We start from the raw sequence: 17,832 nt of genomic DNA on the forward strand, positions 1-17,832 counted from the left end.
TATGATCTGAAAATAGAGAGTGAAGTTTGAATTAAATTTGTCCAGTAGTATATTTACGATGGATCTGAGTAGGTTATATTTACTATTAGCTATGCAGTGTTGGGCATTGTTTTTGGAATGTTTTAACTTGGGGGGGGGGGGGGGGGCTTTGTGGTTACCCTTCACCTTGGTGGTTTTATTGGATATCTAGCTTTGACTGATATAACAAACATTCAGTGTTGTCTGTCTAGTTAAGCAAGAACATTTTTGGCATCTTGAAAGTTAAATTTAGTTTTGCATGCATATACACACAATTACAGAACCCATTAATATTTGGGTTGCACTATAGGGATTTTTTTTTAATTTTGTGTTTTATTTACTTCTGGGGAGACAGAACTGTCTATGCAGCTATTTATATGTGCATAGAATTTCACACAGAGATATTCTGCATTAGAAGGGAGGTAATCAAGATGGAAAGGGCTTTTGAATTAAGTCTGGTCAGTCACCTAGCTTTAGTAGATTATCCCTTACATTATCTTTCAGTATCAAGGTACTGGAAAGATGGGTTGCCAACTGGCTCATGGACAGAACCCACACTGTGAAAGTAGTGGATTCCAAATCCGACATCAGACCAGTGACAAGTGGAGAACCACAGGGTTCAGTCCTGGGTCCTCTCCTGTTTGGTATCTACTTCTCTGAAGTGCAGACCAAGACAGAAGGTCTTTAGCTAACAAAGTTTGCAGATGACTGCAAACTAGGAGCCATAATCGAAACTCCTAACGATGTGGACAAACTACAAAAGGGCCTCACTGAGACAGATACGTGGTGTCAAAGCCATGGCCTGAAGCTCAATGCCAAAAAGTGTATTGTCATCCCCTTTGGTAAAACCTCTGTACCCATGAACTACCACATAGCTGGTAGTCTACTTAATGCTGAAAATGTGATGAGACCTTGGGACACAGGTGGACAGTAGTCTCTCCTTTGATAATCACCACAGTGGTCAGGAAATCCTTCTACATGGCTCATCTTATCACAAAAGGATTCTCATCCAGAAAAAAAAAAAAAAAAAAGAGGTCATTGTTCCCCTCTACTCATCACTCATTAGACCCATTATAGAGTACAACACCCCTTTTGGTATGTACCTCACAAAACATCTACAACAACTGGAAAGACCACAGAAATACCTCACAAAGAGGATTACTGGCCTCAAACAGATGCCCTGTGCAGACAGTCTCAAAAAACTACAGCTTTACTCCATCGCCTACTCAGGGGCGATCTCTGCCTAACATACAAAGCTATGTCAAACCCAGAGCTGTTGGACATGCTCCACTTAAAGAAATCCCAATCCCTCCGAGCTACACGCTCTAGGGACCTAAACCTTGTCACCACAATAAACAGAACATGCTGGAGGGATATTCCTGTCCCAGAGACTTCCCATACTCTGGAACAGACTACCTATGTCAAACAGAGCTCCTCATTAGCACACTTCAAGAAAAATCTTGACGATTGGATGGGAAATGGGAAATTCACCCCGGGGATCACTTCTGTGGCTCTGCTCGACAGGGGCACAGGAAAATAATTTTCTTGGGTGGCGAAAGCCAGGGTACATCTTTTGGCTAGGCTTGTATGGGCCCTTGGGCCGATAGCCTAGCACCTACCTATGAACCTACCATCAATAAACATCTGGTTTTCATACAAGGTGATTACATAAGCAGCCAGCAGTATGGGTATTAGAGAATATAGTGCAACATTATGAGAGGAGGAGTGTATTTGGAAGCAAAGATGGCAAATACAAAGATGATTACAGCATACAATAGGTCCATCAGAGTTTAAGTCTTGGCCTAAATTAAGGCCAAATCTTAGTTACAAATATATGCAGAGAGAAGTCACAAACAGTACAGTACAAAGAATAATATTAAGTTTTAATATTACAATATACAAAATATGTTACATTATAAAGGAGAGTTTAGCTGTGGTAAAGGTATGCTTTACACAAAACATCAAGCAGTAAAGGACAGTAGTAATTAAACAAGGTATTTGTCAACTGAATGACAAGACACTTGAGTTTTAGACTTCATATCCTTTAGAAAATTCATGGCAACACAAAACCTTTTACTGTAGCAACTTTCCAACTTCATAAGAGCAATATTTAAAAATCTGTTTTTTGGACTTTTGTCACTATTATTTTTTTGTCTTTGTCCAGACTTCTTGTGTTAAGATGTTGAGAGGTATGCACCAATCATAAAGTCACAACAGGATTTCACCATCTGCAAAGTAGGACTACTGAATTGTTTTCATGGGAGACAGGTCTAGCTGTGGAAAGATATGGTCAAAAAAAGCCATAAAAACTTCATCCTATGGCAATTCCAGTTCCAATTCTTCAAAAGGTCTCTGCAGGCTGGCTTTTCTGTAGAACATGTAAGCACTCTTTTCCCTCAAACTGCTCAATTTCCTTCTCCTTTATTGGTTGCACCGCAGAGTCATTAAAATTAAACCAGTGTACATGACAAGCATTATTCAATGAGCCATCTGTTTCTTTTGAATTATGTTGAGGATTTTTGCTTTTCATATTTTGGACATCCAGTTTTGGTTCAGCAGTGGGCTTTAAGCGGACATTGTTCCCATCCGTACTTACAGTAAAAATATCTGGATGGTTCTGCAAGAATTAATCCACTCAAGGTCTTCCTTTTCTCTCTCTGCTGCTGTAGGACTCTGCAAGACACCCAGACATGCTCTTGCTGAGGTAATACAATTATCTGGATCTTCTGCATCAAGTGTTTTTATAAGAAAATAGAGAAACTGCTGCCATTAGTAACTTCATCTAATGTGGTGGGCCTGAATGGGCAATAGGCATTGAAACCCTGCACTGATGGAGTGCTTTCAGTGGTCTTGAACCATGCTTCTGTGATAATGCATATATCAAGGTTTTCGTGGTAAGGAGTGATTGAATGCAGTGGAGTTTTTTTGTTAAGGTTCCTACTGTTGCACAGCAATACCTCAGTGTTATCCATACTCGTTTAGTTAGGACAAAAAACTTAGAAAACAGACACAGCCTAAAAAGGCACTGCAGGAGTAGACAAGAAATTAACCAATATAAAAAAAATGCTTGGGAGGAGAGGTACAAGGCATTATTGACAAACAGTTGGAATGGTCTACCATCTCTTCCAAGGCCAATATATATTGCACCCCCTTTGAATGGTATTAAAATCTAAGCCAGTGGTTGAAACCAATTTTTGTTCATATTGCAGCATCATTCTTTGTGGTGGTAGGATGCTATTCAAGGCAAGGTTCATAATACCCTTAGACACATATTACAAGAGTTCCATCCTGTAGCTTTTCATAAAATCTAGAGAGGTACTCCTCAAGTAATTTATACTTGCATTACAATACAAAATGTACAATATACATGTGTAAATGGGTGCGCTATATAGCTGAAGACATACAATTTTTCTGCAACTGATGTTAGTTGTTAAATTGTGTGAAGGTATTTCAGATATATTTATAGTTAAGTGTATGCTGTGGTGATATATTTATTTAAGCTTTATCTGGACTAATATAGAGACAATATTCAGCCACAGCCGAAGCCAACAAGCAAATGCAGGCCCACAAACATTATCATAATACAAACAAAAGAAAAACACAGTTCATAAACAATAATTATAGTATACAGTAAACATAAAATAAGTGCCAGTCAAGAAAATAAACATAACATGTGCATCTTTTTTTTTTTTACACCCAAATGTTCCCAACTAAAAACTACAGGTATACATCACAAGTTACTGCCTGCAGCAAATCCTGACATATATAAACTTGTAACAAAGAAAAAATTGCATTATATTTGGTGTGGGCAGTATAAATGAAGAACACTAGAAATAGAGTTTTAAGAGGTATACTCATTTTGTACAGTTGTAAACGACTCAAGCAGTAATTTACAGAAGGTATATTCAGTCCACATCTCCAGTATTATTGTATTTGTGTTCCTTATTTAATTATTTGCATTTGTTTGAGTGAGACAGTGATTTTGGCTATACTGTCTTGATCTTTACATTTGCTAGACAATGAAATCCACGAAACAGGGACATGCTTTGAAGAAGGTCCCACCAAGTGAATATGACAACAGTAATCATCCAATTACATTAATTTACAGTGAATACTGACATCTCCATACAACACAACTTCCGTGCATACCACTGCAAAGAACTACAAGTTCAGCAACTTGACAGGGAGGAAGGTTATTTTTCTTTAAACAAATGGACAGGGCACAGACAATGAAATGAGACAACAGATACTGCTCACTTATCAGGGGACGGATCAAACCTCTCTACTTCTATACGTCTGCTATGATTTTGTGCAAAATTTCAGATAAGGCAAGGATTGGGAAAGTCAAGACCTTAATGATAAATATTAAGTCCAAAAATAGTTATAAAAGAATACCATCCTTCACGTTTATGTATACTACAAGAGTTACAAAATACAGATTAAGCCAGCACACCTAGAGAAAGCAAACTACAGCCCAGACACTAAAGATGTTCCACAGTACGTGTGTAAAAGTTAATGAACATACAAGGTTAGTTTTCAAAATCCTTAAGTTCACACAATTATCATAAATTTTACTCAGGATGCCAACTCTTTCCTCAGTGAATCTGTAGAAAAACTGAAATAACATAGTAACTAGTACCTTTCAAGATTCTCCTGAATATATCCCTGTCCAATTTCTTCATCTGTTTAACCATTACTTCTACTTCAGGGGGAATTCTTGCGCCAAGAAAAGTCGTTCTACCCTCATAATAACTCGGAAGGCCGCTTTTTGCCACGGCTGCCATTTCCCTTTACCTAGTTCCACTTATGTTACAGTATCAGCTATGTAAACAGAAAATGTAACCTAATAAAAAAATACGATTCTCAACGGCACTTTACACCATTACTTTTCACACCAAATTCAATCAACGCCATGACAGCAAAATTAAAACAAGCTGCTTTTAATAAATTTGAAGTTACCGCTGGACCTACTACTGCTATACTTCTAAACAAAAATTCATTTTAGTAAAACACGTGACATATGAGTATCACATGACCCACAGAGATCAGTAAGGTATCGTGGAGTAAAGAGTGTCACATTCCTTTTGCAGCATCATATCGCAGCTGCGCAATGCACTGTGGCTGTTTATACATTAATTTTGTTGCGCTTTTCCTAAACTGTGAATCATACCTCTCAAGTGTACCTCATTACGAGGAACGTACCTCATTTGGGGTCTTAATAAGTTCATGTTCCTCGAAGTTCCACATTGACAGACTCTGTCACACATTCAGTGTTAGGAATTTTTTTAAGTGAAATCCATTGTAAATAGAAGTAAATCATATTAATTAATTAAAAGATCTTTATAAGTAAAACCAGCTTATTGTAACCATCCTATGACCTTCCTAGTTGAAGTTGTTAGTAAGCCATTAGTATGTGTTCCACATTTTGCCCATTTGTTCCACATTATGAGGACTAGTGTTACTCATTTTGGACATGGAAGGTTGAGAGCTATGAGGATTACGGATAATAAGTTACGTCAGCCCTTAGAGTTTCGCACTTGTGTATTATTCACGTAACCTTTAATGTCAGAGTAGTAATTAAAACTGCTCCTGATTTTTGGGCATTTTCCTATAACTTTGTTTTTAGCTTTGTTCAGAATTCTTTAGCAATGAGGTTTTGCGGTATGGACGAAATAGGCAGCGCCAAGGTCTCATTTTTGTTCACGACTTTGTTATATAAATAAGTGACTAGAGGCAAAGCAATTATATAAAGGAATAACGTGCATTTAATAATTTTAAAGTTATATAATACCATAGGTCTCAACCTTAAATCTCTAAAAAGCGAAATCCCGTCTCTCCAAATGTGGAACAAACCGGTAAAATGTGGAACATTTATTAATATATTCAGCTAGGAGGCTCACGTAACGGATAAAATGTGATATTTTTTACTTATAAAAGTTTTGCTGATGAATTAATATTATTAGACATTATTTAGCGTGAGGTTGGTCCAGTGATTTCCGTTGCCGCCTCACAGCAAGAGGCTCTTCGTCCGATCCTCGACTCGGTGCCTTCTGCTTGGCGTCTGCACGTCCTCCCTGTCGCCGCCTGAGTTTCCTCCGGGTGCTTCGGCTTCCTCCCACATCTCAAAGATATGCTGTAGGTGGATTGGACACTCTAAATTGGCTTTAAGCGTGAGTGCATGTGTGTGCCTTCAGTGGAAGGTTGGGCGCTGGGCTGGCAACTCGACACCGTAAAACTCCACTGCCAATCATGAGCGGACAAGGTGATCCACTGTGGCGACCCCTAATTGGGAAAAGCCAAAAGAAGGCTTTAATTGGATTCATAGATGTCAGGGAATCAGGGACAACTCCAGAAGTAAGCTGGGACAATTGTAAAACAGTACTATTAACCTGAAATACTGACAGAATAAGAGAATGTGAATGAATATACATTTTCTGAACCAAAAAAGTGTATAAGTCTTATTTTCATTATTTATTACGTGTAATTCATCGCATTTTGGAAGTCACCAGTTTTATGTGGTAATTAAGACAGACAGAGCTAAAATCTGAGTGAAAATCTGGGACGTCCAGGAAAATATGGGGCAGTTAAGAGGTATGCAGACTAGATTTTCAACACAAGGCTAAATTGGGAAATGCTGAAATGCATACATACACAAACGACTACTTAATCGTACTCTACAAAACAATTTACTTACCCCCACCCAACACGATTTCAAACCATCACATTAGTTAGTAACTACTGCATTAATCTCCTTCACGACACAGTAAATAAAGCCAGGGATGCGAGACTTCTAACCTCACCAATACTTCTTGATCCCAGGCCTTCGATACCATTTTCCACCCAAAACTACTACAAAAACTCTCCTTAGACTCTCCCCTACATCTCAACAATAGTTCAATAGCTACTTAACAGGCAGATAATGTGTAAAATGGCAAAGAACCCTCTCCAATTATTCCTAATAACACAAGCGTTCCTCAGAGGTTCATTCTTGGACCATTACTTTTCAACATCTTCATTAACAACCTTCATACCGACTCCCACCAAAGCTCCCTAACACAGTATGTTGACGATTCTACTATCATTTTCTCCTCCACCAATATAAAATATATTCTGCACCTAACCCAAACTGCCTTCACTTCCATAGAGACCTGGCTAAACAATGCACAACTCCTGCTGAACCCAAATAAAACCAAAATCCTCCTTTTCACAAAAAATCTCTCAGCTGAATTTAAAATCTTTTTTTAAACAATACTCAAATAGAATTTGTTTCTCATGCCAAACTACTAGGAGTGACCATAGACAATAAGCTTTCCTTTGATCTACATATCCAAAATGCAATAAAAAAAAAAAAATACCGCAAACTAGGAATGCTCTACCAGCACAAAATCCTCATGAACTCAGCCACCAAAACCGCCCTGGCCACTACTTACCTGCTCCCCTCTCTCCTCTATGGTGCACCCATTCTGACAAACATTCAAACTACCCAAAAACAAACTTGAATCCTGCTGTAATAAAATTGTTAAATTTGCTACAAATGCACCCCATAACACACACCATTGCATTGCTTTCAGTGCCCTCAACTGGCTCAAACTAACAATCCTCCTAGACCACTTACAACTCAACATAGCACTCAAAGTTATATATCAACCCAATAACTGCCCAGCACGTAACCCACTCCTCCAAATCTACATACCTACCAGGACCCTCCAATCTGAAGACAAGCAACTAGTAACCCTACACAGACCAAAAAGCTGGTCAGTGTCTACACTCCTACTCTGTAGCAAAACTCTGGAATGCATTACCAGCAACACCAGAGCTATAACAAACCTCAAGATTTTTAAACTCACATTAAAAACACATCTCATAGACACAAGCATCTGCCCCTGCACAACAACCTAGCTACCCTATTCTTACCTCCCTCCTTACATTCCCCTCCTTTTAAGCTCCTATGCTTTCTTCCTTCCTCCCCCCACCCCTGCCCCCCTTCCCTTTTTTACTCTACTTTACCCTACCATGCTTTCTTCCCTCTCCCCCTTCAAAGGATATAGCAGATAGAGTTAACTGATACGTGACTAAGCTTCGCCATTTCTCCCTGTAATTTAGCTACTAGCTTTACTGTTATACATTAGCTAATTAACTTTTTAACCACCTCCTTTTAAAAAGTATACTTACAGTCTACTCTACCTAACAATATTTGTAGCTGACATCAGTCTAAATAAATGTTCATAATGTACACCAACTGCCTACCTAAAAGATTGTAATAAACTAATTGTATCAACTTATATCTCTTTATTTCTTGTTTGCGAATGTTACTGTATAATGTATAACAGCTATCTGAATGCAATAGGTCTTCCTTGTAATTTACTGTAAGCTACACTCCCACATGTAAATTTAATTATCTCTGTACAGTTTCTTTTTGTCAGTTAATTTGTGGAGATTTTCTCCCTGGGCCTCCGCTGAAAATGGGTTCCTGATCCAGTCAGACTTTCCCAGTTAACAAATGTCAGATAAATAAATAAATAAATGAAATGGGGTTGCCACCTTTTCAAACATCTAAAGGACATTTTATTATTATTATTATTTGACATTTTTGTGGAAACATGGGATTTTGTAGGACAAACCCATATCCGTAGCCAGTGCAAAGTATAGAATTTAAGTTTATTTTCCAAAAATAAAAGCTTATTCTTATAGCATTAGAGATTTGATGCTGTTTATTATTTAGGTGTTTCATATACAAAATAACAATGTTACAGTTACTCAGCTATTAAAGAAAACATTTTTATTTATTTATTTTATTTTTTTTATTTTACATTTGTTGAGCGGGATAGTCTGACTGGATGCATGTCCATTTTCAGCGGAGGCCCAGGGAGAAAAGCTTCAAGGTAAACAGAAACATTAAAAATATGTTACAATTATAATTTTGACAAACAGTACATAAGCAAACAATAATAAACATGTTAAACAGGTTAGAGTTAAACCCTGGTGAAAGCCAGGGGTAAATTAAACAGTAGCTGATTAATAGATTTTACACAGAATCTAAAAGAGCGTTAGCTTGATACAATTACATCGCCAGTTTAGTGCCAGATGTTGTTTATGTCTAGTTTTAAATTGACCTAGGGTGGAGAGTAAAGTAATGTCAGCTGGAAGTGAGTTCCAGGATCTGCCTACAGAGTTTGCAAAGAGAGAGTCACCAGCTGCATTGTTAATTTTGCTTGTCTGAATTAGTAGTCTGCTAGAGGATCTAAGCAGTCACAGGTTGTGATAGTGGGTGATAAGATTTTTAAGTGCAGGAGTATTATTTGGATTATAAAGGATTTTATAAGCCATGATCAGTTAGTTATACTGAATTAGACTGGGTAGTTCAAGCCACCCAAGCTGGATAAGATTGATGCAATGATGTGTTCTAAAAGGCAGCCCAGTGGCAAACCTGGCAATGTGGTTATAGCAGGTTGAGAGTTTAAGTACAGTCTTGTTTATATTAGAGAGTATAGGGGATGCATACAGAAGTGTTGAGAGAAGGTGAGAGCGAGCTAAGGTAATTTTTGCTGGAGGGGTTAGGAAAGCTTTTATTCTGTAAAGTGACCCTAGTTTATTATTGATGGTTTTGATCGATTGGTTTACATGTAGGTCGAATTTTAGATTGTTATCTATAATAACATCTAGTAGTTTTGTAGAGGGATCAGGGGAGATTAATGTGCCATCATTTGCATTTATGGTAAAGGTAAAAGCAGGAGACCTTTGTGTTGGTGAGACTAACAGCATTTCATTTTTTTTGGATTTAGTATCAAATGATATTCAGAAAGCCAGTTTTCTATAGTGTTAAAGGTGGATTGGGTAGCAGACCATAAGTTTGTTGGAGATGTGGCAGAGCAGATCAGGGTGGAGTCATCAGTGTATTGAATACAGCTGACTTTTGGGATGGCAGTATACAGGTCATTAATGAAGATGGAAAACAGCAGGGGCCCTAGTATAGAGCCTTGTGGTACTCCAAGGGTGTTGCATTACTACTGCCAAAGAATAGCCTGCTGTCTCCCATTCAGGTAGGATGTAAACCATTGAAGGGCCTTGGTATCTAGACAGAATGTTTGCAGGGTGTGTATTAGAAGTTGGTGGTCAACCATGTTGAATGTCTCGGAAAGATTCAAGAAGAGGGCGGAGGATATGTGTTGTTGCGATTATGGTTTATGGTGTTGGTGAAAGCTAGTAGGGCTGAAGTAGTGGTGTGGTGCGGATAGAAGCCATGTTGGGTACCTGCCATGATGTGATTTTGGATTAGGTGGTGCATGAGTTGTCTGAATACTTTTTTCCATAATCTTTGCAAGTGTAGAGAGTATGGCTATTGGTCTATAATTGGAGAATTCAGTAGAGCTGTCTCCTTTATGAAGTGGGATTACACAGGATATTTTCTAGATGGTGGGAATGCTAGCTTCTGTTATGGTTTGATTAATTAGTATTGATACTGGGTAGGCAATAGCATCAGCTGATTTTTGGAGGTACTTGGCGGGAAGCTGATCAGCAGAGAGTGTGGTGGGTTTTAATTTTGTGATCAAGGTACGGATAAGTGAAGTGGCCACTGGTTGGAAGCTGAATGAGAGTAGTTTTCTTCGGGTGGTACTTTCATGACCAGGGGAGCTAGGAGGTAGTTGGCTTGCTAGGGCTTGAATTGTCTCAGTAACTAATCGGTTAAAACTATCTGAAACATCCTCAGGGGTTTATCAATAGTAGCAGCTGGGATGGGGGTAGAAGTTTGTCCAGGATGAAGTAGACTATTCAATCCTGCCCAAAACTTTTGAGGGTTGTTTTGATTTACTGTCTGTAAGTTGCAGTAGTATTTTTTTTGTCTTGTAAAATGGATTTTTTGGTTTCGTTCCTAGATTGCCTATATTTAATTTGATGGTGGGGGTCTTTAGTAGAACGCCATAAAGCCCAATAATTTGTTTCTACAGGCAATTTTGAGTCAAGGCTCTTTAGAAAACCATGGTGCAGTTTTTGCTTTTGTTCTCTTTTTGTCCAAAAATATCTGGACATTTGTCATTATTTATTTAGTTAGTTTTGCACGACACGATTCCCCGCAGAGGGGCTGCACTGCTCAAAAACGGACAGGTGGCAACCCGCGGTAAAAATTAGGGATTTATTTTTGTGGAAAGACGGAACTGCTAATGGCAGTAACTCATCCAACCCGGTAGAGGGCGGCCGGTTTGTGCCGCATTTCTGAGTAATGGCACCTGTGTCAGTTTACATGCAAAGGATTCGCTTTGAGCTGGATGGCTTCTGAAATTGTGCTGTGATAAATCCGTGTTTTTCCGCCGTAGTTGTTCACTTGTAATATGTGCGTTTCCTGCGTTTTGCTGTCCGCTCAATACAATCTGACAAACCCAGTGATCGTGCTTACTGTCCGCCCTTGTGTATTCGGATTAATTGTATACTAATCTGCAGGGTGGTAAATTTGGGCCAGTAACTTTTTATATATTTAAAGTATACTTGTAGAACCCGTAGTGGAATTTGGTTCCATACGTTGCAGATGTTTACCGGAAACGTCACCGACTGGAATAATTGCTAGTAATATTAATTGAGTTGATTCTTATTAAGAATGTCTTTAAATATTATGTGTTTATTATCAACGAATGTAGAGTGCAGGATTCTCTTTCTCCTTTTTCATTGCCATCGCAAAATGGTATGGTTTTGTACTTTATTAAACCAGGTGGAGACGTTATTTTAAACGTGAGACCGCTGTGTGATTTTTGTTGTTTTTGAAAGGCAGGTTCCGTACACTTGGTGCTTCGTTTGTTTTTGCTGACGTTGGCCATGTTTAAGGCGTTGTTATTTATTTATTTATTGTTGTTTGTTCAGTAGGCAATTCCGACCGGATAATTGCTTCTGTTTTCAGCGGAGGCCCTGGAAGAACAGCTCCACAAATAAAAGAACAGAAAATTAATATATATAGGTGAACATTGACATTAAATTACACTATACTGTAGATTGAAATAAGTGTTAGTGTACATATATGTAGAATAGACACATATAGCACCATTAAAATAACACAATGCCGTGTAGCACTGAAACACGTTTACAGATTATACGTGCAAGAGTTTACTTACAACGCAAATGTCACACTGGAAAATTCAGTAGATGGGGAAGAAGAGAGGTGAGAGTGAGGAAAAGCATTTGCTGGAACTAACAAGTGGAGTCCTACCTTTCAACCTTTTAGAGCAACAGATGTGGCAAAACCACAAATAATGAGGACAAAGACCCCAAAATAGGGACACTTTTAAGTATTGCACTTATAAAACTAGAAAGTTGATAGATTAACAGGTTTTGCAACAGCATGAATTTTCTGAGGGGTATGATGTCAAACTCAGATGTCTTTCATTATTTTCTGACTTCAGCCCCCAGTGATTTGCCAGGTATTTTTCAGAAACCCATAATTGTATGAGAAACCAGACCAAAACATGACACAAAAATCTGGCCATTCTGCAAAACTCTGGACAGTTAAGAGATATGAGTGAAGTAGATATGAGAGGGAGGAGAAACAATGAGTAAAATCAATATTAAGAGAAAGGAAGAGAAGAATAACATAAATAAAAAACAAGGAAATGGACAGAATTATATGTATAGTTATTGGAAGCAAAGTAACTGAAATTTTAGCAGGGAGGGCAGCAAGTGTAAAGCCAGGAATCAGAGAAGAATCCTTTTAGTTGCAGCTTAAGTAATTGAATGTCATGTATTGCCTTGACTAGTACAGGGATTGTATTTCAGAGTTTTGCTACACAGTGTGAGTACAGACTTACTGCAGTTTTTGTAAGGCTTGTAGATGTCAAGTAGATTTTTGTCAGAAGATTGAAGGTGATGATTTGGGAAAGTGGAAAATTGTACTTGTAGCTGGGCAGGAAGTGGTATTAAATATAAAAAGTGTTGAGAGACGCTGGATATAATTTAGTAATGTGATAATACTAACTAATTTAGAGTTTTTTGTGCAAAACAGTGATGTGTTTTGTGGTTTGTATGAACTGCAAATCTAGCTACATTGTAACACTGTTCTTGTTTAGATTTTAGGGTGGCCTGGAGATGAGTCAAGATGGGAGAGCCGTATGATAGAGGGAAAGTAGGTATGTAGTGGCAAGAATGACTGGTAGATGCAGTAAGGAATTTTTGGGCTCTGTAAAGCATTTCTTGTTTTTTGTGAGTGTTTTTTTCTATTGCTCTGCTTGTGGAAGTAATATTTGAATTGTTATTTATTGCAGTCCTTAGCAGTTTTGCGTGGGACACTACTTCAGGGTTTAATTGTATCCTTGTACCGTTTGTGGATGCGCAGCAGCAGTGCCTGCCCAAATCCCTCCCACCACCCAGTGAGCAACACTGGGTGACTTATATGAAATTTTAATGAATGTTCATGGAAGTGTCCTCACAGGGCTCATTTATAAGGTATTCGGCAAGTCAGTACATTGAGCAGAGAACAAGGCTTTATCTTAAAGAACAGGACATCCAGTCGAGACTTTTGTATTTTTATGAAAGCTAGATGCATTGTACAGCACTGCAGTAGTTGTAACAGTCACGCTTGTAACGTTGCTCATCACTTAATATGTACCTTAAAAATCACTGGTTGTTAAAACTCTTTGAGCAGTTTTTATTACTAAGAAGGAAAATTGTTAAAAGTTAATATGAAAAAGGTTTATGCTTGCAGTTGATCACATCTTTTAGCTCTTATTGCTGAGTAGTACATATTCCTATTTCAGAATGGCAGGGTTTGTAGATCTCATTTCATCTGTTGTACAGTTCTGTGGTTATGTAAAATGTTCTGGTTCAGATGGCAGTTGTAGCTAGTTTATCACCTTTGCTACTGGTAAGCTAAGCGAGTGCGTGTTGGCAAGATGTAGAAGTTGTGTTACACACTGAAGTCTTTACAGTATGTTTGTTGCCATTTTAAGGAAGTCTGTGGGATAAATTTGGTCCCAAATTATTTGTCTTCCTTTGCTGTCATAACAGTTTTTAGGGGAAAAAATTTCACTTGTAGTGCAGTTGTGTGAATTTCATTTCTTGTAATGGTAGTTTTACAAAAAACATTTTTCTGCATCTGTTGTATGTAGCAGGAACATTGGTATTTATCACATTGTTCTCGTTTAGTTTTATTGTGAAATGTCATTCATTATTGATTAACTGTGAGCTGATTTGAGCTGATTAAGTAAAACGTAACTACTTTTAAGTTCTGTGAATAATAATATAAACTACCATGCTCATGCACTTGGCCCTTGTCTTTTAATCGTGTCTTTTTTTTTGCACTGGTTTGCATGACTTGCTTAGGCATTTATTCTCCAGAGTGCTGGTAAGTAACAAAATGAATGTCTCGTTCCTTTGCCAGTACATTTCAGTATATTCTCACAAGTGTGCATATTTTCTCTATTAATATTAATTTGATGTGTGGATAGAGCTTATTGGGTAGTTCCCATTTTCATTGGGGTGGGGGGCTCGGGGCTCCTAGAACAGTGATCAGAAACAGAGTGTAGAGATCAGGATATATTTTCTGTGTTAATTCAAATAACTGGTATCTACATTCACATATGAAGAGATGGCATAACAATTTCCATATGTGTCAGTTACCAACCAATGTATACATGATGTCAGTGACATCAAGGCCATTTGGCATGTTATTTACACAAACCACTCCCGCTTCTATGCAGTCTGACCAAGAGGGGTACAAGGATACAATAATGCCTACTTCATTTGGCTTGTTGTGTAGTGATGTGATCTGAAAGTTATTTTTCTCATGGGTAAGTAATTTATGAAAAATAATAGGAGTTTGGTTTTCTCTGGATTAAGAAGGAATTGGTGGTTACAAAGCCAGTTTTCAGTATAGTTAAAGGCATATTGTGTAATCTCTTCTAAGTGTTCTATTTTGTCTGAGACGCAGATTGGGGTACAATCATCTGCATACTGTACATGTGGTGCATGTTGTATGGAACTATGAAGATGCTTTATAAAGCTATTAAATAGAGGTGGACAAATTACAGAGCCTTGTGCTACACCTGTAATGACGAGTAGGTAAGGGAAAGAGTTAAATTCCATTTAACCGCTTGGTACCATTCCGACAGGTAATAGTTAAATCACTAAGGAGTAGGTTGTGACATACTTGTTGTGAAGAGTTGTGATAGGTGATTTGTATGAAACGGTCTCAAAAGCTTTTGATGAGTCTAGGAATAAGGAATGTATGAGTTTATAGCTATCGCTGGCTTTATTTATGTTATCTGTAAAAGTTAGGAGGAGAGTTGTCATACTGTGGGCTGGTCTTAAACCGTGTTGAGTATTGGTTAGTAATTGTTTCTTTAAGAGATGCTGTGTGTATGGATGCATTTTTCCAATAATTTTGAGAGAGGGGAAAAGATGGCAATGGGCCAGAAATTAGATATCTCAATGGCCCACCAGCAATTGCTGTTTTGTTAAGTGTCACCTGGGCTTTTCTCTTTTTTTAGATTTGAAGTTTGTGGTTTTGAAATGGCCGAAGGTTTATTTGAGAAGTTTCTTGCCCCTGAAGAGCCGTTCCCTTTGTTGTCGCAGCGAGGGAGCATCAGCGAGGAGGGCACTTTTAACGTTAGTGACTTGGGTTGGCAGCTGTCCTCCTGTCACAGAACAGATCCTCTCCATCGGTTCCATACAAACAGGTGATGTACTGTTTTGATGTGTACTTGTGTAGTAGAAGCTTATATTCTTCTCAGGGTGTTTGTGTGGAGTAGAAATACAATCCACTTTCATTTCTTCACCAAAATGTAATTCACGTTGTAATTGTTGTGTGGTAAAATAAGTGGCCTATGACTGCTCTGATAAACCAGCCTGTTCTGTAAACAAATTTTTTATTAGTGATGCCGAGCATTGCTCTGTAGGTTATTAGAGGCCTGGTTTAGGTGGATCCTCTGTCATAGTTTTTGTGGTTGGTGGTGTTTTTAAGATGTGGCATGTTAGCTGAGATCCTTCATCATTAAAATAATGGCCTGTTTTCCTCTGCTATATTTCTGGATCTGTCCAAGGCTTTTGACATGGTCTCACACAAATTGCTAATCTTTGTTCTCACTAACCTATCCTTTTCCCATTCAGCTACTGATTGTTGGCAGCCAGTTGGCTAGCTGTGAAACCAGTCCGTTGTCTAGTATAATGACCTTTCTCCTTGACTTCCTGTAACACTCGGTGTTCCCCAAGGCTCCATCTTTGGTCCCCTACTATTCTTACTCTTCACCAATGATCTATTCACAGCCACCAAGCATGCTTCTCTTGTACAGTATGCAGATGACTCCACCCTCATCTGCTCAGCCCCAACTGTACCAAACTTCACAAGATCACACAGGAAGCCTTTTCATCTGTAGAAAACTGGCTGTCTAATGCTCAGTTATTACTCAACCTGAGCAAGTCTAATCTCCTTATCTTCCAACCCACCAAATCTAACCCAATTATCCCCCACTTTAATATTCTAGCCAAAGACAATACCGTCATCTCCCCAACAGAACACGCCAACTACTTGATGTTGAGATTGATAAGTCTCAGATTTGGCACTCACATTTCTCTTATCATAAAAAGGTTCACAAAAAAACTAGGTGCGTTGTACAGAAACAAACGATTCCTCACCAAGGCAGCCAAAATTTCTGCTGCCAGTTCTCACCTAATCTCTACTTTACTCTACGCCTTCCCTGTGCTTGCCTACCTTAGACAAACAGACCTAAACAAGCACAAGGCTTGCTACAATAACATTGTTTGCCACTGGTGCAGCTTATCGCAGCCACCACTGTATCTCACTTAGAGAACTTGACTGGCTTGAACTCCCTCAACCTCTTCACCTGAATCAACTCTCTCTCACACACAAGTTAGTAAACCATCCTCTTAAAGTCCCATCTCTTCAAAACCTTCTCCAGCCCTACTGCTCAACTAGACCACTACACTCCAGCAGCAAAAATCTACTTCTGTTGACCAAACACAAGAACTCAGCGGGGGAAGCACTATTCTCCTCCGACATGTCCACATTATGGAACAACCCCCCCTCCCCCCATAACCACACTTACCTTCTTGCAGTCACTTCAAGACCACTAAAAACTGACTTAAAAAGTCTCTGGTTATGCCCATGCACCAATCATGACTAGTAACCTTCCTTTTACCTCCCGTTTCTCTGCCCTGCCCTAGCCACCCTACGTCACACTGTGTCTGATCATTGGATTGCTTCCTCTGCAGGCTCGGGCTTACCCTTTACTCTCCCCTTCCATCCTCACTCAATCTTTCAGACCTGTTATAACATGCTTAACTACCTCACTTCATCTCCACTCCAAATTCATATCCAACTTGACTTACACCTAGCTTCCTGTCACTACCACATATACTACTCACTCAGTCTCCTCTCTTACTCCTCTATCTTCCCCTTCCATCCCATTAGCCCTTCTAAGTTTAGTGCAATATTTGCATATAAGAGTTAGGTATGTGAGTTTAGAACAGTGTCTGTTTGAGCTTAGTACTATCTGTATATACAGCCTACCTTTATTCCTGGCCTCTAGCTAGATATTGGTATTATCTGTTTATTACTGCATCTGTCACCCCTGGGTTTCCGGATACTGGCTAAGGCTCTTGCCACCCCTATAGTGCCTTTTTTAGGCAATGTTCCAAAGACCAAATTACCACCGTAACCGCTATAAATAAATGCAATCTGAGGGTCATGTTGCTCAACGCTAGATACACTTGCTCAAAGCAGTCCTCAAAATGGAGAACATCGACACTCGTGCTGTAACTGAGACATGGTTTAAAGCAGCAGAAAGCACCCCTGCGCTACCAGGCTGTAACTCATTTAAC

At 38.8% G+C, this 17,832-nt stretch overlaps 2 protein-coding genes across 7 annotated transcripts in view; one reads left to right on the top strand and one right to left on the bottom strand.

Annotated features, from left to right (window-relative positions):
* COMMD5 (COMM domain containing 5) overlaps positions 1 to 5,055 on the bottom strand; it is a 503,146-nt gene extending 498,091 nt beyond the window's left edge. For both annotated transcript variants that reach the window (XM_044057574.1, XM_044057573.1), the window contains exon 1: positions 4,658 to 5,055. In XM_044057574.1, coding sequence (XP_043913509.1) covers positions 4,658 to 4,802 — 145 coding nt within the window. In that variant the 5' untranslated portion in view covers positions 4,803 to 5,055. The remainder of the gene's footprint in view (positions 1 to 4,657) is intronic.
* Positions 5,056 to 11,211: 6,156 nt separating this feature from the next.
* Positions 11,212 to 17,832, top strand: part of FAM199X (family with sequence similarity 199, X-linked) — a 605,277-nt gene continuing 598,656 nt past the window's right edge. Inside the window, exons 1-3 of one of the 5 annotated variants that reach the window (XM_044057577.1) lie at positions 11,212 to 11,577; positions 11,869 to 11,962; positions 15,483 to 15,671. In XM_044057577.1, coding sequence (XP_043913512.1) covers positions 15,505 to 15,671 — 167 coding nt within the window. In that variant the 5' untranslated portion in view covers positions 11,212 to 11,577; positions 11,869 to 11,962; positions 15,483 to 15,504. The other 4 variants (XM_044057576.1, XM_044057575.1, XM_044057578.1 and 1 more) reach the window with 4 other exon arrangements.

This window comes from Protopterus annectens, chromosome 15.part0 (assembly GCF_019279795.1).
Source record: "Protopterus annectens isolate FY-2018-M chromosome 15.part0, PAN1.0, whole genome shotgun sequence".
NCBI lineage: Eukaryota > Metazoa > Chordata > Ceratodontiformes > Protopteridae > Protopterus > Protopterus annectens.